The sequence below is a fragment of the Cyprinodon tularosa genome, unplaced genomic scaffold, assembly GCF_016077235.1.
Source record: "Cyprinodon tularosa strain WSP-4 unplaced genomic scaffold, ASM1607723v1 ctg240, whole genome shotgun sequence".
NCBI classification, from domain to species: Eukaryota; Metazoa; Chordata; class Actinopteri; order Cyprinodontiformes; family Cyprinodontidae; genus Cyprinodon; species Cyprinodon tularosa.
The window spans coordinates 833,641-854,664 of record NW_024038897.1 but is presented as its reverse complement, the minus strand read 5'-3'; the positions used below and the strand labels follow the sequence as shown (position 1 = coordinate 854,664).

Here is a 21,024-nt window from a genome sequence, read left to right as displayed (position 1 = left end):
GTAAAAAAAATAAGAAGAATTTGACAGCGGTGAGTTAAGTGCCACTTACAGTTTTTTGAGTTGTTGCCAAGTGCTTGACTCGCTAGCATTTTTTCTTGAACAGTTAAACAATAAAGTGGCCTGTAAGTTTGTAAGATTTGCTGGAAGAGCAGCCAAGCTCTGTCTAAAAGAAACAGACTGACAAGTCCGCTCTACATGTGTTCAAGCAATACCACTTAAGACTCTGGATCAATCTCTTCTCTGCCATTTAAACATAATTCCCACAGTAGTCTGCTTGTCTGACTCCAATTAACAGCATTATCAGAGCATGATAACTATAATAGTGTCTGTCCCCCTGTACCACCTATTTGGCAGGAAATCAAAGCCCTCTCCAGGTGTTTGGTGTGATGTCAGCCATCTGTGTGTATGCACACACAAACAGATGTGGAGCACAGATGATAGATAATCTCTCCATGAAGAGCTTTTTTTCCACTCGGTTGAGTGTGGTGACAATTTTTCTGTCATCACAGTCAGTCTTTATTGGTGTTATTGTTGGTTTCAGAAAGATAATTTACTGGATGTCTGCAAACAGTATGTTTCTGGGATAGACAACTTAAATCAGTCCAGTGGTGTAAAGGTTGTCCAGAATTGTAATACCCGTGCCACAATAGTGGAAAATACAGTACTCTTCATTACCTATGTATATTCAGTGATATGGCTTTAAAAATGAAAACCTTAAGTATTTTGTGAGTGCTGCTCAATAATACCACATTAAATGAGGTTAGAGAGTCCAGTGAGGCTTTTGGGAGGCAAGTAAAGTGAAAACTCACACAAACAATCCTAAGGAATTAGAATCTATTTAATTGATAATAAACTAAATGCAATATTGTTAAATAAAACCAAGCAACTCAGCAATAGGAATTTATTCAGCATGATTTGATTCAGCAGAACCGGTTTAGATTGTGGGTTTGACCTAACATTCTGAGAGATTCAATTCAGTTTATTTCTATAGCGTCAATTCATAACACATGTCATCTCAAGACACTTTTCAGTTCACCAGATCATACAGTACAGTCCAATTCAATTCGATTCAAAGTTTTCTATCTAAGCATGCTTGTAGCGACAGTGGAGAGGAAAAACCCCCTTTTAACAGGAAGAAACCTCCAGCAGAACCAGGTTTAGGGTGAGCGGCCATCTGCCGAGGCCGACTGGGGTTCAAGGAGACAGCAGCAGAGTTAAAAAAAGGCAACTGTAAAAGGCGGAGAGCTCTCCTTGCAAAGCATTATGGGATTTGCTGTCCCAGCAGTCAGTTATCTGAGTTTGCTATAAAGTTCACCATATAATTCCCGCTGTATGTGGAAACAGTAAGCTTGTTATGTTATGAGAACAGCACATTTTAAATAGGGCATACACGAGGAGAAATGGGCTCTTGGATGTTCTTGCATGCACATTTTTCTTTTATTTGGAGTGGGTGGGTTTTTAAAAAAAAATCCTCCTCAATACCTTTAATGTTCAGTTCTGGTGTGGAACTAGTCGAATCACTAACACAAAAGTGATTCAACAAAATGTTTGACAAACAGTTGAATTTTAATAACTTAAGAATGTATTTTTAGAAAACAGCAGCGTAAGAAATAACGCCTCTTTATGTGAAGCTTATGACCAATTCATTAGTTAATGTGGGTTTTTTTGTAAGCATAGGCTAAATGCAGGCTAAAGGCTAATGTTATCTGAATGCACCGGCTGGATTTCTTATGAACTGCAGTGATTGCGTAACATTATTATACAACATTATCTTTATGTTTTGCCATTTTTTATTTTCTCTTTTGGATGATCCAAAGTTTGCTTCAAACTGCGCAAACCTAGTATTTCAGAAAAAGCCTATTAGTTACCATGTAGTTAGGTTATATATTTATCCCATGTTAGACCCAGCATGGCTCCTAATTCCTTACTGTTTTGAGGATTTTGTTACAAGCAGGCATTGTGAAGACTGTAATTAACCTGTTGTTATGCTCCACAGAAAAAGCGCAGTGTCGAGTCCTTCACCTTCCCACCATAATATTCTGTAAAACCTGGATACACCTGATTTTGTTTCTACCCAGATAACTCATATATTCAATTCAATTCAGTTTATTTATATAGCACAAATTCACAACACATGTTTTCTCAAGGCACTTTACAGTTCACCAGATCATACAGTCAAATTTATTAAAAGTTTTTTGTCTAAGGAAAACCAGTTAATTGCATCGACTCATTGACTGAATGCAATCCCTCACACTAAGCATGCTTGCAGCGACAGTGGAGAGGAAAAACTCCCTTTTAACAGGAAGAAACCTCCAGCAGAACCAGGCTCAGTGTGAGCGGCCATCTGCCGAGGCCGACTGGGGTTCAAGGAGACAGAAGCAGAGATACAAAAAGCAGCTGTAAAAGGCGGCCCCCGTCCAGGAAACACACAGCCAGGCAGACGAGCTCCGAGCCAGCTCCCATGTCAGAGGATGAAGAGAGCACATCCAGGCAGTCACAGTCAGAGAAACAGGACTACACTGGAAAAACAGGCCGATCTCCAACATCTATAAACAAAGGTGTTGATGGCAGCAGCACAGCTGATATTTTTCTCCAGGATGGCATCACAGCCAAACAGGAACAGACAAGGCAAAGCTACTATAAGAAAAAGCAGAAAGAGCACAACGTTAGAGATTGAATTACCAGATTCTGCAGAGTGGGAGAATAGAGATAGAATGAAGCAGAATGATGAAATGGGGGTCCCTATGTCCTCCAGAAGTCTAAGCCTGTAGCAGCATAACTATAGAGATAGCTCAGGATAACCTGAGCCACCCTGACTATAAGATTTATCAAAAAGGAAAGTTTTAAGCCTAGCCTTAAAAGTGGACAGGGTGTCTGCCTCACGGACTAAAACTGGTAGTTGGTTCCACAGGAGAGGAGCCTGATAACTAAAAGATATGCCTCCCATTCTACTTTTAGAAATTCTAGGAACCACTAGTAAACCTGCAGATTGAGAGCAAAGTGCTCTTTTAAGGACATAAGGAACAATCAGCTCTCTGATATAAGAGGGAGCTTGGCCATTTAAGGCTTTATATGTGAGGAGGAGGATTTTAACTTTTATTCTGGATTTAACAGGAAGCCAATGAAGAGAAGCCAGGATAGGAGAGATGTGATCTCTCTTTTTAATTTTCATCAGAACTCTATAGGGCTATATTACCTCTGGCCTTCTTGCTTAGCTTTTTGGAGATTTGTAGGAATGATGTCCAAAATAAATTTTCTACAACACCTAATGTTTTACATGCAGGGCAACATTTCCGTTTTGGACTCTTGTGACCAGAGCATCATTTCCTACAGCTCAGCTTTATTTTGTCACGTTTTGGTTGTGGTTTTGAGGACCCAAATGCAGAGGGAGAGAGGCTGAGGTGAATTCTTGTAGTTTTTAATGATGAAAATGGTTCACAAAGCAGGAATCCAAAAATCCAACAAAAAATGTAACAGACCAGAACCATGGAGACATCAAGGGAAAACACACACAAGGAGCCAGGGAGAGATGAGGTGAGAGCACTACGGCGACGACAGGACCAGCAACAACAAGGAATCATCAAGGAGTGACTGCAGAGGGAGAGCATATGTAGCTGACAGACAAAGGGAGGGCTAACGAGCTGACAAGGAGCAGGTGTGAGAGGAGACAACGAGGGAGCCAAGGGGAAAGGAACACACACACAAGAGGGCAAAAGGGGACAGAAAAACATGAGAACTAACATAAATCTAGAAATTACAACAAAAAAGGAATTAAACCAATAAAACTAGGAAACATAGAGCAAAGTAAAGCACAATATAACCAAAACCATGACATATTTCCTTGATGGCTTTCTACAAATACAGCACCTGGTGGCTTTTGCTCAACAGTTGCTTTCTTTGTCATTGTCATAAATTTGAAATTTCTTTATTGCAACATTAGCTGTTGTCTTGAAGGCATATCACCCAGCATAGCTGGTAAGATCTGCTGTTCCGAGTTATTATGGGCCTGTTTATCAGCTGTTAATCTGATAAACTTTCTTCTTGTCCATCAGTTCTGATGGACAACCATGTCTTGCTAGATTTGCATTTGTGCCATACTCTTTCTCTTTTTCTAACAATGAAAAAAACTAAACTTTGTGCAATATCAAAATGTGATCTAATGTTTTACAATGTACACAAATCCATGACTTTAATCCTTCCAACTTTATTCATTCAATCTTGGTCTTACTAATGCAGGTTCTTCCTTAATGTTCCTTATGACTGAGGCCTTCACCCAACAGCTGTATTTAAACTGAGATGTTACCCAGACATTTATAAACTAAGAGACTTCTGAGGGAAGCTGAACTAAATTTTATTGAGATATTAGATCTCTTTGCACATATTTGACTTTATTTGCGAAAAAGACAAAAATTTATTTATCCTATCTTCCTATTTCCTGAAATTTAGGCACTTTTTTTTGTTATTTCCTCATTCTTTTTGTGACAACATTTAATGGATAACATTACTTTTACAATTTTGTTTTCATTTAATTTGTGGAAGCATTATATATATATATATATATATATATATATATATATATATATATATATATATATATATATATATATATATATATATATATATATATATATATATATATATATAAACAGGCCCATAAAATCTACATATTTTCTGTTCTGCTTAAAGCTTAATAAATTTAACTAAGTGAGAAAAAAAATAGATGATCCCAAAAGACAAAGGAAAATGAAAGAGTTATAGTGCCTCATCAAACAGAGGGGAAAAAAAGAACAAAAAAGCAAAGTAGATCATGCATGTCAAAGGAGTGCCCTCTTCTGCATGTTGACTATAAAAAGGTTTGTACAGATGACGGGAATAACCTCCTGTATTCCTGTTTTGGCTAAATGTGCTATGAACCATCTGAGTAAGGATCTGTAGATTCATTGGTACATTTACAGACAAATGGGTGTTTTGTTTTCCATTGTGCAGTTGGGCTTCTGCAACATCTTTCTCTGTTTCTATAAGCTCCAAAAAGATCACAGTCTTCCCTATGAAGCACAAAACTAGACTTTTCTTTTCAGCAGTTTTTCTTTTTCCCCTGCTTTCTTTAAGTCATCGGCTCTGATGCTGCTTCCCCAACAGATGGCTGTGAAGAAAATACTGTCCTCGGTGTGGACTTATAGATGTTATGCAACATCTTGGTGTATATGCAAAAGGACCTGCTAAGCCTCTACAAAGAGTGTATTAGAGCTTGCTTTCTCATAGCTAAAAATGTTTGTATTGTTGCTTTAATGCAACCAGAGGTTTTAGTAATACACAAAAACATAATCCCTCAGTGCAACATACAAAAAGTGGGTATTATTGATCACAGCAAAAAATTCACTCCACAACAAAATGCTTTGTGGCATGTTGGTTCTGTTCTACTGTTTTTCAGCTCTTTTAACCACTATTCTTACATCATTCCCTATTTATATCTCTTATATTCAGTTTTCTCTCTTTTATTGACCCAAATATTTGATCTTCTGCTCAGTATTAATTTTATAATACATACAAATAAGCGGCCATGTTATTATTTAAATGCAAATGTTGAATTCCAGCTTTCTGAAATAAAGTTATTTAAACAAACGTTAAGTAAAAATAGTTAAATTAAAGCCATGTTGGGTTAGAAAGAGACACGGCATTCATCAGTTTCCTCCATCTTAAACACTAAACTTCTTTCCCAGAATGCAATAAACTAAGGTGGTGAAGCCTGGTTATTTAAACCAGTGTTGAGTAAATAACTAGTTTACATCAGAGGACGAGTTTGTTCACTCAAGCAAACATTAACCTTTTATCTGCAAACTAGATACCTCAAGCCAGTGACACATTTTGATCAAAGTATTTATCATAAAGAATCATGATGACCATATTGTCTGGTAACACATTATACAATGGTACACAAAACTATATGTTGCCATCCAAATAAAACAGTTTCATAATAATCACATCAATCAATGCACCATAGCATACAGGGGAAAAAAAAGATAGCATGTTATGATGGCTTAAAAACAACATAAGTAACTGTATCGTAATCGAATAGAAAAAACCAGAACAAAATGTACAAAAATAAACTAACTCTACATTTACCAGCAGCTGGTTAGTGTTAGCAGTTAAGGCTAGAGAGCTGTGCGGTGGGTCTGCTGTTAAAATGGCTGTTGCTTGATGGAAACATTTCAATACAAATTTTTTTGTCAGAGACTTGCTCCTATAAGGCCTCTAAAGCAGAGACCCTAGTTGAGATTTTTTTTTCTTCTCCTTTTTACAGCTTTTTATTGTCATTAGACTGTCACAAGTACAGAACAACAAAATGAACTACCTGCATTTAAACCATCCCCTTGGGGAGCAGTGGGCTGCCATTGTGTGGGGTTAAGGGTCTTTGCTCAGGAACCCAGAGTGGCAGTCTGTGGGAGTGGGGCTAGAACTCCGAATCTCAGGATTCCAAGCTCAATGCCCTAACCTCTACGCCACCACTCCCCAGCACAGAGATAGAGGCACATCTACAGTATCTCTGTGCCTCTATCTCTGAGATAGATTTTAGCTCCCCTCACAATCCTTTGCAGGGCTCTCTCAAACCTCTTAAATCCATTTTCTTTACTCTGAATTATATCATTATATGTGATTTAAACCCAAATATTAGTAATTCACTGGTCTACCAAGCTGCCAATTAAACATAGCAGAATAGTGGAAGGAAGTGGACTTTAAAATGAATCCCAGATTGTCAGATGCATAAAAAAAAAATTTGCACCTATAGATTTAACACAGTGCACATTTAGGCGTAGCATCAAACTCAAACATGCGTTTTTTATTCTTTTTTTACTAATACCGTTTAAACCAAGACAAGACTTAGCCAAGTGTGCCTTATTTAAAACTGCTCTTTTTCTCTTTTATCTACTCCGCCAATCAATCAATCAATCAATCAATCAATCAATCAGTGCAAATGTTCTAATGATTATTAGAAATGACAAAACGTAGAAATGAGATTTATACTAGGCATATTGTACATAATAAAACCCCAGTACAAGATATTAAAATCATATAATTGATTAAAAAAAAACAATACAAATATCAATACAAATGAATAATTAGGTGAATAAATAGATTTTGAGAAATCTATATTAAACTCCAACATCTAAAATAAAAAGTATTCACAATAATACATTTAGAATTGAACTAGATTAAATATATTTAAAACCAACATGAGTGCAACTGCAATAAAAAAAAATCCACTTATGATTAAATAAAAAAAAATAATAAACTTACTCCAACCATGTTAATGCCAATCCTCAAAGATACACCCTAAAATTATAAATGGTCTTCAGCTATTAGTATTAATACCTTTACTAAAATATATATATGTATATATATATATATATATATATATATATATATATATATATATATATATATATATATATATATATATATATATATATATATATATATATATATATATATATATATATAAACAAGTAACGTTAACCTATTTGTGGTGTTAAAACTTTATCTACTGGATCCCGCCATTAAAACCATCAAAGACTGGATCTTTTCATAATTGACCCATTGGGTTGGGACTAATTACCCAGATCTGTTTGGTTTCAGGTATCAGTTTCTGGACTTCAGTATATCTTTTTATTAATAACATTCATGATAAAAAAAATAATAATAATTAAATATTTTAACAATTTTATTTTAGATTTATTTAGTTTTTTTGTTGAACATGTTCTTAGTGATTCTAATCCGTTGTTTAACACTATTCTGCTGTTTTCTATTTCATTTGCTTCCACTCATAAAAAAGTCATTTTTTCCTGATATTAATATTTACAGAGATCGGAGCACATTTAGTGAGATGCAGCATGCCTGCTCCTCCGTGCATTTTCAATGAGGCCACTAGTGATATTTGGGTATATCAGAAGCACCGCCTCCCTCCCATTGGACAATGTGTGCGTGAGGGCGTGGCAAAGGAAAGATGAGAGTTGAAAATCCATGCCCTTACTGGGAAGACATGGAGCGCTATGGACACAGTCTACACGAGCATAGTAGGTATCTCAACTAACGAGATAAATATTTCTTCTGTTAGAGAGCAAGCGCTTTGAGAAACTGAGAGAAACAGGAAAAAAAGGGCTGCCCAGTTTAGGATGGAGTGTGCATTTGACGCACAGAACCTGATCTCCATTTCTTTGAGGAAAATCCAAAGCTCCAGGACGCAGAGAGGAGGCATCAAGCTCCACAAGAACTTGCTCGTAACCTACGTCCTAAGAAACGCCAGACAGTTTTACATGAGCAAAAACTCATTGCAGACGCAGAGAAGACCCCCGTGTGAGGATGCGGCGGTGGTCCGTGGGAGACAAGAGTACCTCGAACTGTCTAGCAGCTTTACGGAGTTGACGGATGACTTCTACTGCAACTTTACAGGCGTGGAGTCGGACACTTGGCACTGCGGAGCGCACCAGCCAAGCGCACAGCCGACGGAGCTGGCGCGCCAAGACGCCTCTGCGTGCGCAATGGTTCCAAGTGACTCTGACCTCATGGTTTCAGAAGCCTGCTGGAGCTGCGCGGACAAATCTTCCTGGGAGTTACCCATCCCGAACACACAAGCCAACCAAAAGACTGTCCTGGACTTAGACACGCATGTGGTGACAACTGTGACGAACGGATACTTCCACTCAGACTGTTGCGCGCAGCCAAAACAGCCGCAGGCGGGCGCGCATTGCTACACCGGGAAGCGAAAGATGGACACAAGTTATATTGTTGACCCGGAGTTTTATTTACCGGACTTGGTGCCTGTGCCGTTCAAGAGGATGAGGAGCGAAGATGAGGATGATGGTGATTTACAGTCGGACTCTGAACAGCTGGAAAGCTCCAACATCTCCAACCTGATCTCGGTTCTGGGATCAGGTGGTCTATCTGAGTTTGTGAGTTGGCAGCAGATGGACCTTGAACAGATATTCGGCTCTCAGACAATTTGTTTAAAGCAAACACTGTTGGCAGGCAGTGGTTGGACCAGAGCTATCGAAGCGTTTTGATTTGTGTAATGTTTTTTTGTTTTTTTAATTGTATGATTTTACTTTGTTGTTTCCAAATAAACCATGACACGACTGCAATCCCCACTCTCTGTGCGCTGTTATTAAAGAATACTGCTGAAATGTGACTTGATAGAACAATCACATCCATCTCCAATGGCTTTGGCTCATTGACTTTCTTCATGCCAACTTCTCTCATTATTGCACTTATAGATGAAGTGTGTTTTCTTGTGATCCGCTTAGAATAGAGCATACTGGAGTCTGTCTGTGGATTGTATTTCCTGAGGAAACTGGTCAGTACTGTTTCTGTGAAAAAGATGTGGGAAGATCACCATCATGTGGCCAGTGATGATTTGTACAAAATCATGCACCAGCTTAACGCCTGGTATTCTGTAAATAAATTATTTATATCAAGACCTCTTTTGATAAATAAATAAAGTTAATAATAATATTTAACAAATGCTTTCTCATGTAGTTAATTCAAATTCTTGTTTTTGCAAATTTTTTGGAAGGTGGATTTTGATAGAAAAGGGGGGAAATCCTATCTCTCTTAATTTTTCCATCTACCGTCTCCAATTCACTGAACTTTGCATTTGTACTAAGCAAGATAAACATGGGTTAAAGTGTAGCTGCAGCACATAAAGCCTTTATCTAATGAAATTTGAAAAAAGTCACAGAAATATACCCTAAAATTATCCAGAAATTGAGAAAACTGGGAACAGTGGGGAACCTTGTTGGACTATCAAATGAACTTAACAAGTAAATTGAGAACACATTCAGGAGGCCTCAAAGAACCAGTGCAATATCTGAAACACAGGCTTCACTTATCTTGTTTAAGGAAATGCTCATGGTTCAGTAATAATAATAAGTTAACAATTTTGACCAAAAATAACACAAGAGTTTGTTTCATTTCCCCTCTAATATCAGGTTTTTTAAATAATTTGGGGAAAAAATATACCTTGGACAAAATGTCTAATTTCAGTTATGTGTATTCTTACAGTGCTGATTCAAAGAATATACAGCCACTTCCATGAAATCATAGAACGATTGGTTCATCAGAAAACCCAGCAGATTGTATTGGTGGTGTGCAAATGTCCACCCTAACCCCTATATAGGGCACTATATGATGGTTACGCCTTTTTTTTAGATGATGTCCGAAGGTCTAGTGGATAAAAAAGTAGTGGACTCAAAATTTCACACAATGCACCTTGTAAATCATGGTCACTATATGAACAAATATATCCCAGAACGATCCTCTGAGAAAAGAAAAAAGATGCCCCACGCCATCGATATCATTCCTACAAGCCTACCAGATCATTCCTCCAGAATTATATTGATGATTCATCAGTCGTTCATTCAAATTCCTGATAGCAAGAATTACTGCCAAGGATGGCAGAAAAACATTATCAGGTTAAGGAGCTTTTAGTTTTTTTTTTTTTTTTTTTTACACTGAACTTGGTTGTTTGGATTGCTCTCATTTAAAACCCTATTCTACACTGGTAAGATGTTCACATTTGTTTAAACATTTGAAATGAATAATATAAAAATAAAAGTGGAGGTTCTGCCCCACACAGACTGTGTTTGTTTTTGTGAGGCAGTATCAAGGGGGGCTTTCCCAGGGCACCATCTATGCAATAACCGGCCCTGCATAGATCAAAGAATTAGCCTTGGAGCAATATTTTAGGTTTGTTTGAGGTGCAAACCAATGAGCACAATGCAATTATTGCGACCAATGAATCTAATGTTGTCAGACTACATAACTGCCATTAACACTGCAAATTAATAATATTAATGTTTTGATCAGGATTTTGACACACTATGAAAAATGGGCTGTTGAAAGTCTCTTTTTTTTCAAAGCGGCTGTGATACAGCCAGATTGAATTTTGTGACTGTCCTCTTATGTTCTTAGGAATCCATTTTCTATATTGTGTTCAACCAGCCTCTGAGGGGAAATTTGTAATATTCTGATCAGGGAGACAGAGTCCGTCCTGGGATGGCCCATCTGTCCACTGCATGACGCTGTTGAAGAATTCAAACGCTCCTTTAGTGAAAGGTTGATGCATACTAAATGCATAGTTGAGCAATACTGCAGATCTTTCCCCTTAGCAGCTGCAATAGTGCGAAATCAGCACTGCTCCAAGCTAACCAGATGATGCATTAGTTTATGTTCTCTGCACAGATTCATATATTGTTGCACATAGGTTATTAATGCTGAATAACTAAAAAGAAAATTCAAAGTGTAATATTTTATTTTTGTACACTTTTATGTCAATAACATTCATTTTTTTATTTCTTTAAAACTATACATTTTATCAATTTTTTAACAACAACCAATTATTGTTGTGACCTTCATTCCTGGTTGTGTATTACTTTGATAGTTTTTCAGATAAATTAATTATACTGTATATTATTTTGTTGAAATGTATCCTTTAACCAATTATAAAGGGCATTTGGATTAATCATTATCAGGGTTTCATACTTCAAAAAAGCTAATAAAACTCCAAGCACTTATGAGCTTTCAGAATGGTGGTACTTTAAGGATGAAGTATTGGTTGTAATTATACTTATTACAAAATATTTTAGAATAACCGGATTATTTCACTGCTGTGTTGTTAAAATGTAAATGGCCCAATAAAGGAAAAATATAGTATCTCTTTTCTAGCTTTGAAATGTCTCAGATCATCCGTTAAACAGAGAATAATTATTTAAATGCAATTCACAATTCCACTTGATAATTGAAAAAAATATATATATATTTTTTTAATAGTGGGCCTAATACTTTTAAAATTCCCTTGATTTTTGCACATCAAAGAGTCTTTAATGAGCTCTGTGCCATAGTATCTAAATGTGAATCTAAAAGCTCATTCTTCAATCTATTTTAGTCTCTCTTTTTCCCACAGTTTATTTACTAATGTGTGTATCAGTGCACAGATGTATTTTGGATACACCTGGCTAATTGGGGCTGATGTGAAGCAAATGAGTGGTCAATATATTAAACCCCTAGAACCCTACGGACCCACCGGTGGGTCCAGCTGCTACATGACCTCGTAATTTTAACAAACCCCCAGTATTGATGTAAAAAACACATTTGGCACAGTTTGGTGACATTTTTGGATAAATGTGCCAAAATGGCCTCTCCGCCTAAAAAATTTCTCAGTAATACCATTCTAAAATAAATATGATTCATCTGATTGAGTCCAAATTTGGTATATTTTTACACAACATTTAGATTTAAAAGTCTGTACTACTTTTTTGTGCTATAAATAATATTTTGGTAGTGTTTTGCAATGTTTATTTCAAAGAAAATTTTGGCGAGGTTCAAAAAATGCAAAATATTTTGTATTTTGTCCCTAATATTTCAGGCAGGGTCAAAGCTACAATGGTGCTGACACCAGAAAACCATTCTATGACATCTTACCTTTACAGAGGTACCAAAAGTTTCTTCTTAAATCTAATAGCTGTGAGGCTATAAGTGATTTACTTTTGTGTGTTTTTGTCAGGCAGAAATTTATTTATACCCCCTGAGGGTGTAAGAGGTTAAAGATATACTTTTTAGTAGATTTTTGTCTCTAAGATTGTATTTTGATGGACCATGCCGAAGATTGATCAATCAGGCCTGTTTTATACAGGCCAGGTTTCCATTTTAGGATTTTGTTCCAGAATCCGTCTCCAGGACTCGGAATGTCTGGTGGATCAGACTGGCGAGCTAGACCCATAAAACACACCAAAGGAAACAGCACATTCTACGTCCCAACTAGGAACTGGTTGCATTATTTGTATAAAGGAACACACCTTGGACTTCATGAACTTTCATGAATGATTTGGTTGTAAATATTGTAAATATGAATACATACCACTAATTTTGCACCATTCTGTTGTCTGTCGAACACATTCTGTTTGAACTTAAGAATTGTTTCTGATTTAATTTGTTTTTCTTCAATCATGCTAATATTCATATAAGTAATATAGGTTACACTCTCTCTAGAATGACTCAGGTTTATATTGATTTATATGTCAATAATATTTTTTTATTATTATTATTATTATTATTATTATTATTTTATTCATTTTTTATTTTATGCTCCACATTTTATGCTGTCATGCCATAAAGTTGTGCTTACTTTAAAAATAACTAATACAAGTGAAATATGAAATGACTCCTGTTATTATGGTGTATATACTGATTTATATGTCAATAATAATTGACATATTAATAATAAAAAAAAACATTTATTTATATAATTTATATGCCAATAAAGATTACTATATTAATAACAACAACAATAATAATAATAATAATTATTATTATTTTATTTATTTTTTATTTTATGTTCCACATTTTATGCTGTTATGCCATAAAGTTGTGCCTAATTAAAAAATAACTGATACAAGTGAAATATTATATGACTCCTGTTATTATGGTGTATATATTGATTTATATGTCAATAATAATTCATATATTAATGACAATAATGATGATAATAATTTTCATTTATACAATTTATATGTCAATAATAATTGATATATTATTATTATTATTATTATTAGTAGTAGTAGTAGGAGTAGTAGTATTAATAACAACAACAATAATAATAATGATAATAAAAATAATAATAATTAATGATGATAATAATAATAATAATTATTAATATTATTGTAAATATTATATTTATTTTTTCTTTTATGTTCCCGATTAAATGCTGTCATGCCAAAAATTTGTGCTTAATTTAAAAATAACTGATACAAGTGAAATATTATATGACTCCTGTTGTTATGGAGGCCTGTTAGATGATGCTGTTGTAACACACGCACCAGACTCCACCTTAAAAAGGAGAGTTTTAAGGTGTCTTTGCTCGGTAGGGCCAAGGGGGGGCGGGCAGCTGATAATAGACGATATGTCTGTCCTTGAGCTATGACAGCCCAGGGGTTACCCATCTGTATTCCCCGGACACTCAGCTGTTCCAGCGCCTATCTTCTGGCACCATGTTGGGGGTTTTTGTCAGAGCTGCGGTAAGTGTTTGGATTTATTCTGTTAAAGCAGCCGCGGGAGGTTTTGTTGTTGTTTACGGGACTGAGAGTGGAGGAGGAGAGGAGGGGGGTGGGGCCCCGCTGGACGACAACATTAAGACAGTGACAGGTCAAAACCAAAAGGACTTAATTGTCCTTTTAATGTTCACCAATGTGTGAACATTCTGACCGTCAGTTTTAATTCTAGTGTCATTTTAACATCTGGCGTTGCGTAACGTTAGCTTCATGTTTGCGATAGCATTACTTAACGTTAGCTTGATGCGTATGATGCTAAAAATCTAATTATAACAACTTTTAAAGCTCCTGGCTTTCTTGATAGACAGCCCATTTGTTGGGGGGCCACATTCGGTGGGTTACATCATTTGCCTGAACAAATAAAACTGATAACACTGCCGAACTCAGAGCTGTCACAGGCACTTTATTTTGAAAGTGTTAACCGGAAGTTCTATCTTAACCGGAAGTTCTGTCTTATTCCCACGACCTTGACAGAGGTGAAATATTTATAAATATGGAGAAAAATTTGTTGTAACACCCACTTAATCGTCAGTTTTTGTTATTATTAATTTATAGCTGTAATCCTATAACAGCTAGAGGAAAGAAAAATAAACAAATAAAATCAGTCAAACTATAATTGACTATATTTTATCCAACAATGGCTGAAAGCCATGGTTTATTTCTGGCCTGAATGTTTGAGTGAATCCTTCTTAAATTTTAGTTGTAAGTTAACTACTTAAATCTGATTGGTTATTTGCATATTTTAATCAAATCCCTCATCTAAACTTATTTACTATTTTGTAATCTATCAGCATTTAAGCCCACAGAAATGCCGCTGTTTGGATTTGAGGAAAAAAATCAGCTATAACAAAACAAACTGAAGGTATTTAGGAATAGGACAAGAGCAAACTGAAAATTCCAGGTCATCAAAGATCACTGTTGAGCTATCCGAGTGGTGTTTTTATAAAAAACACATCCTGAGTTTATCTCAACCACAGAGATAATTATCCCAGTCCCAGTAATGCTTACTGTAGAACTGCTGCAACACACTGCAGTTGCCAAAATCCTAGCCAGAGGGAAAAAAACACAATCCCACTTGTTAGCCCCATGGAGCCAGGCGCGCTGGAAGCTGTTTCAAGCAAGGGGGGCTGATGGCTGGGTTGGAAAACACATGACGTCATTATGTTGAGGGCTGTGGCTGACGTTTTTAACATAATATTGTAGGCCTACATTTGTCGACAAATACTGCCATTTAAAATGCATCGGAACAAAGGATGAACATTTTAAACTTTATTTCTTCTCTTTTAATCATTCAAAACAAACAACAGCTCCCAATCAACAGGATCAGGAATACTTGAATAAAACATGGCCTAAATATCGCCTAAACTGAGCATTGAACGTCTTGAAAGTCCCTTCGACTATGGATATGGGGGAATGATTTCATATCTGAAACAAAAAACACACCAAAAAAAAATAATTTCATATTTTATCACTAAATAGCTTAATACAGACATAATATATAGTGATATGCAGCCTTATTCTAGCGTAGACTTCTTCAGCCACAGGACTAAGACGAATAGGCACATAATAAACGCTAAATGCGGCAGTATAGGGGAATTAAAACCATTTCTTACCTCGAAATAGACAGAAATACGTTTCTGCTGCCTATTGCTAGCCAAGCCATGAATGTGAGGTGGCGGAACCTTCCGGGGGAGTAGCCTAGTTTTTTATGAAATATTAAAATAATGAATCATTAGTTTATATCTTATACACAGCCCATCATTTTAATCCCATATCAAACACAGTCTTTTTAAAAATAAATACATAAATACTTTAATGTTTTTAAGTACAATATTATGTTACTCCACAGCCCCCCACCATGGGGGGCTGATGCTATGACGAGGGAGGCTGCAGCTCCCGCAGCACCCCCCTTCCCGTGCCACTGCATGGAGCATGATCTGCAGAACAGTCTATGCAAACACATTCACTGGAAGCTAGAGGGAAATATTAGGACCAATATTCCTCATGAGTAAGAAAGAGAAAGTTGAATAAGTGACATTACGTCTGAACCTATTCAAAACAATGCAAGACAAATTAAAGATTTTCTAATTTCATATGTGGGGAATGAATAATAAAAACAAAAACATACAAAAACTCAAACAGGAACCTGTTTCTGAAGACAATCATTGTCCTCCTTACATCCTTGTTTGCCCTGTTTTCACAGTTTTAAGTATCATGGCCGATGTGTCGGCTGGCGTCGACGAGGTCAAATTATTGCTCTGACTAAAAGATTGGACCTTTTTCAACTGAAAAGAAACGCTTATGTTTTCGAGTCAAATCTCTATTGACTGCTGTGTTTACAAATATATCCTGATCAGCTGGACTGCACCGCGTCTTGAGGTGCCATTGACATTAATTGATGCCAAATAAGGGTGTTTGTAATTTTTTTTTTTGAAATGTTGTCTTTAAAACCTTTTTTAATAAAAAAAAAAATATTTGCAAAAGCATTCTTTCATTACAAGCAGTTTGTATTTTCACTGTTAGACATTTGGATTCTCATCTTTAGGTTTAATGGTGTCAATCAAAGGTTTATTTTGTAACTCACTTAAAGCAAATTGAATTACAACATGGCACCATTTCTTTTATGAACATGGCACTCACATGTTAACACAAGCGGCACAGATCTATTTCGTGCTTTCAAGCCTGTTTGCTTTTGCACCATCACACAGTTCTGCAGTTTCAACTTTCTATTTATGGGCTGGAGGAGCATAACCTCAGGGCTCCAAACAAACACTGGAACAGCTCCACTTAGTTGGCTTGGTGTCATTTTTCACAGATTCAGTCAGCTCACACCAGACTATATCTCTATGGATAATTAAAATAGCTGTTTCACAAATTCGAGCACAAATTCTGGTTTAACACTCTTGCAGGGAGGCATGCACACACCAAAATGTTGACACCTTAGATCTTTGGGGCCTGTCAGACTTTACTTAACTGGTACAAATGGAGTTAGATATCTATGACAGTTTCTCACTGAATATAGAGTGAAAGTGTCTTTTAACTTTCCTGTCTTATAGCTGCGTCCGGGCATTGCAAATCCATGCCGATTACTCAGAACGGTAACCCAGATACCAGAAAGGACCTTTGTGCATCAGGAGGGTTTGCCAAAGCTGCCCGTTCCACCTTTGAAGCAAACATGCGAGCGCTACCTGGCTGCTTTGGAGCCTATTGTCAGCGAGGAAGAGCTGGAGCACACCCAGATGCTAATACAGGACTTCCTAAAGGGCGGCGTCGGAGGAAGGCTCCAGAAGGAACTGGAGAGACGTGCGAGGAAGACGGATAACTGGGTAGATATTTGGCTTTGCTTATGTTTATATAGTGTCAGTAAAACACCTCATTTAGTTGGAACAGTATATGTGACTTACAGTATGCTCCCATTGTAGCCCACTTACAGGGGCTCACAAAAGTATTCATACCTTTTGAACCTTTTTAAGTTTCCTTGCAATACAACAATATAACGTCTAACGTTTAAGTGGAAGGAAAATGATACAGAGTTTTTATTATTTCAAAAAAAGAATCAGTAAACACTGTGATGTCTGTTCATATGAACTCTATACCCAGTGGTCTCCACCTTTTGGTGCAATTACAGCCTTAAGTCTCCTAGAGATGCACCGATCAAATCAGCTCTGATATTGGATAATTAGTTGGATCAGATATCTGATGATTGACACCCATCCATCATTCCAATCCAGTCTTTTCAATTTTTATTGATGTCCGACACAGCAATACAGGATCAGCAATCTGGTGACTTTTACGATTGATTAACAAACGGTGCTGAGCACACGAAGCAGCTAGAGATGATTTATATCTTTGTTCATTTTGTTAACTTTTTATTAAAGGATTTTATCAAGCATGATGCCTTAAATCAAACAGCAAGGTGTATGGTTAATTCATTTAACAGTAGGATCAGAAAAAAAATTAATTGTTGCATATATCGGGATTTATCTCCATTAAACATTAAATTAGGAAACTCCTTCACAGTTTTTTTTTTTACTCAAGGTAGGTTAGTTTGGTTTTGGGTAATCTTGTAATAAGTAAATTCTTGCCACATGTTTTCAATTAATTAAGGCTTTGACTTTGACTAGGCCAAATATGTTTCAGTTTAAACCAGAAGTCTTCAAATTGCAGCCCATTTGGGACCTGCTGTTTGAAACTAACACAAATCAGTCCTTCTGGCAATTATGGTTGATGCAAATAGAAACTTTAGATTTTAATTAGGACAATAGTTAACAATATATATTTTTTAATCCTTCCAGAGGTGGGTAGTAACTAGTTCCATTTAGTTAGTTAGTTTTTATTGAGAAAATACACATAAAAAAAAAAAGAACTTTAGGATGTTAGGATTGGTTTTATGAGTTTAAATTGAAAAGATTGATTTAGAAAAAAAGGTTTCTTCGATCTGAATTTGTGATGAAATTTTATTTGTATTTTTTCCCTTTATTTTATTACTTTGAAATGCAATAATTTACTTACTTATCTCTGTCTGATTACATAATAATAATAATAATAATAATAGATTTTATTTGTAACGCACCTTATATTTCAAAGAAATCTCAAAGTGCTACAGAGATTAAAAGAAGAAGAAAAAAATAAAGATAAAAATGATAATAATAGTAATAATAAAAATAAAGAATAAATTGTAGGGCTTACAGTAATACATCTTACACCGAGTGGTATCAAAAACTAACAATTGAAACTAACAATTAAAACTACAATTTAATCTCAAAGTGCTACAGAGATTAAAAGAAAAAAGAAAAAAAATAAAGATAAAAATAATAATAATAGTAATAATAAAAATAAAGAATAAATTGTAGGGCTTACAGTAATACATCTTGCACCAAGTGGTACCAAAACTAACAATTGAAACTAACAATTAAAACTACAATTTAAAACAAAACTTACAGTTCTAAAAGGCCTGTTTAAAAAGGTGAGTCTTAAGACCTTTTTTAAAGGCCTCCACACCTTGTGGGGCTCTCAGGGACTCTGGAAGGGCATTCCAGAGCCGTGGAGCTACTGCCTGAAAAGCCCTATCCCCCATAGTGGCAAGTTTGGTCTTAGGTTGATGCAGGCAGTAAAAGGAGGTGGAGGATCGAAGCCTTCGAGTAGTAGCGTGCGATGAGAGGAGTTCACTGAGATAGGCAGGAGCAACTCCATGGATGCATTGATAGGTAAGCAGACAGAGTTTATAATGTATTCTATGTTTGATCGGTAGCCAATGAAGTGAATTAAGAACAGAAGTGATATGGTCGTATTTGCGCCTCCTCATCAGGACCCGGGCAGCACAGTTCTGAATGTGCTGGAGCTTTTGCAGGTTTTTACCAGAGGTCCCAAAGAGGAGGGCATTACAGTAGTCCAACCTTGATGAGATAAAGGCATGGATCATACATTATTAACATTAAATCAGAAATTGGGTCATAATCAGAAATTATGACCCAACAATCATTCAGTATCAAGTATCACTGGTACTTGAGTAATTTCTTCAATAATTACTTTATGCTTTTACTTGGCTAAAAAATGTTACTTTAGTAAAATTTAGAGGTAATCTAGCTTCCTCTGAATCTTGTTTAATAAATCTTTGTTTGGATCTAAAATTATTCACATCAGCAACAAAATCTGACCACTTTATATGTTTAACTGAAATGTGCTGTACTTAATCAGAATCAGATTTCCTTTATTAATCCTTTGCGGGACATTTTTTTAATTAATTGTTGGGAACGTTAAAAAAGCTTTTACCATTTATGGTTATATGCATTTTTTTTTTACCTGACCATTTTGGTGCATGACGAAACACCCATGAATTAAACTAAATGGTCTCAAGACTCTGCAAGGCTTTCTGTTCAGGCTTTTCTTGCTTTTAGCTCCTCCCACAGGGTCTCTGTCCCTGCTGAAAAAAGGAACATCTTCACAGCATTAAGACGCCATCCACATGTTTTATAGTGAAGAGACGCTGCACTGAGGGATTTGTACCTTTCGGCCATACGCTTAGTAGCTTTCAGCCATGCACATCATTTTGTGTCGGCCAAAACGTTTCATTCCACTCTCACTCTACAGAGCATCCTTCAGATATTTCCTGCGTTCCCTTTCATGCTTTGTGGAAAACTGATTCTATTGTTGTTTTCTATGAATAATTTTGGATCCTTCCATCAGTCAACCTTTTTGGAGCGGTCCATTCAAACATGTCACCTGATGCTGTCTGATTTTTGATGTGTTTAGCTGTCAGAGTGGTGGATGCAAACAGCATATCTGGACTGTCGCATGCCCCTGGCCGTCTACACCAGCACCGGACTCGCCTTGCCTCGAATGCACTTTGAGGATCGACAAGGCCAGATGCGGTGAGGACCTGGAAAAAACTCTCTGTTAAACAAGTGTCAAAATAAAGAAAAGAGAAAAAAAAAACTTTCTTTACAGACACAGCTCTGAATTTTAAACTTCAGTACTTTCTAAGTTTAAGTTTAACACCTCTACTGGAGAAACCTGTACACCCACATTGTACTTCCAGTATAAACAAGTTGGAATTGAAATCTGACCCTCGCTGAGTCTTTCCCCCTTCATGCTGGTTATTTAAAGTCTGCTAAGGGCTCAGCTGTTTTTAACTGCGGTGACACATAGGATGCGCAGTGAATGTGGAGGCCATAGTTTGCTTATCATCTCCTAGACAATAAAAAGGATCACTAACATATATAAGATATATTTGGCAAAAATTGTTATTATTTAAAAAAAAGACCTTTAGTTTTTAGTGCATCTATTAAACATGAATTACTATGTATTTATTCTGTATCAGCTCCTGTTAAGATTACCGTTAAATTTCCTCTCTGCAGGTTTGCTGCCAAACTCATTGCAGGGGTTTTGGACTTTAAAAGAATGGTTGACACGTGAGTTTGCTGGA

General features: G+C 36.3%; 2 protein-coding genes across 2 annotated transcripts in view; both read left to right on the top strand.

Annotated features, from left to right (window-relative positions):
* The first annotated feature begins 8,012 nt into the window (after positions 1–8,012).
* Positions 8,013–9,360, top strand: LOC119785148 (immediate early response gene 5-like protein). Its single transcript, XM_038287593.1, has one exon. It carries the CDS (start codon positions 8,172–8,174, stop codon positions 9,057–9,059), a length of 888 nt encoding a protein of 295 aa, XP_038143521.1. The 5' UTR covers positions 8,013–8,171; the 3' UTR covers positions 9,060–9,360.
* Positions 9,361–13,907: 4,547 nt separating this feature from the next.
* Positions 13,908–21,024, top strand: part of zgc:154046 (uncharacterized protein LOC562075 homolog) — a 14,575-nt gene continuing 7,458 nt past the window's right edge. Inside the window, exons 1-4 of the mRNA XM_038287582.1 lie at positions 13,908–14,066; positions 17,156–17,425; positions 20,352–20,470; positions 20,957–21,010. Coding sequence (XP_038143510.1) covers positions 14,040–14,066; positions 17,156–17,425; positions 20,352–20,470; positions 20,957–21,010 — 470 coding nt within the window. The 5' untranslated portion in view covers positions 13,908–14,039. The remainder of the gene's footprint in view (positions 14,067–17,155; positions 17,426–20,351; positions 20,471–20,956; positions 21,011–21,024) is intronic.

Bases quoted from the DNA above. Each gene is read 5' to 3' on its own strand.
- LOC119785148 (XM_038287593.1), top strand. From the start codon at position 8,172: ATGGAGTGTGCATTTGACGCACAGAACCTGATCTCCATTTCTTTGAGG.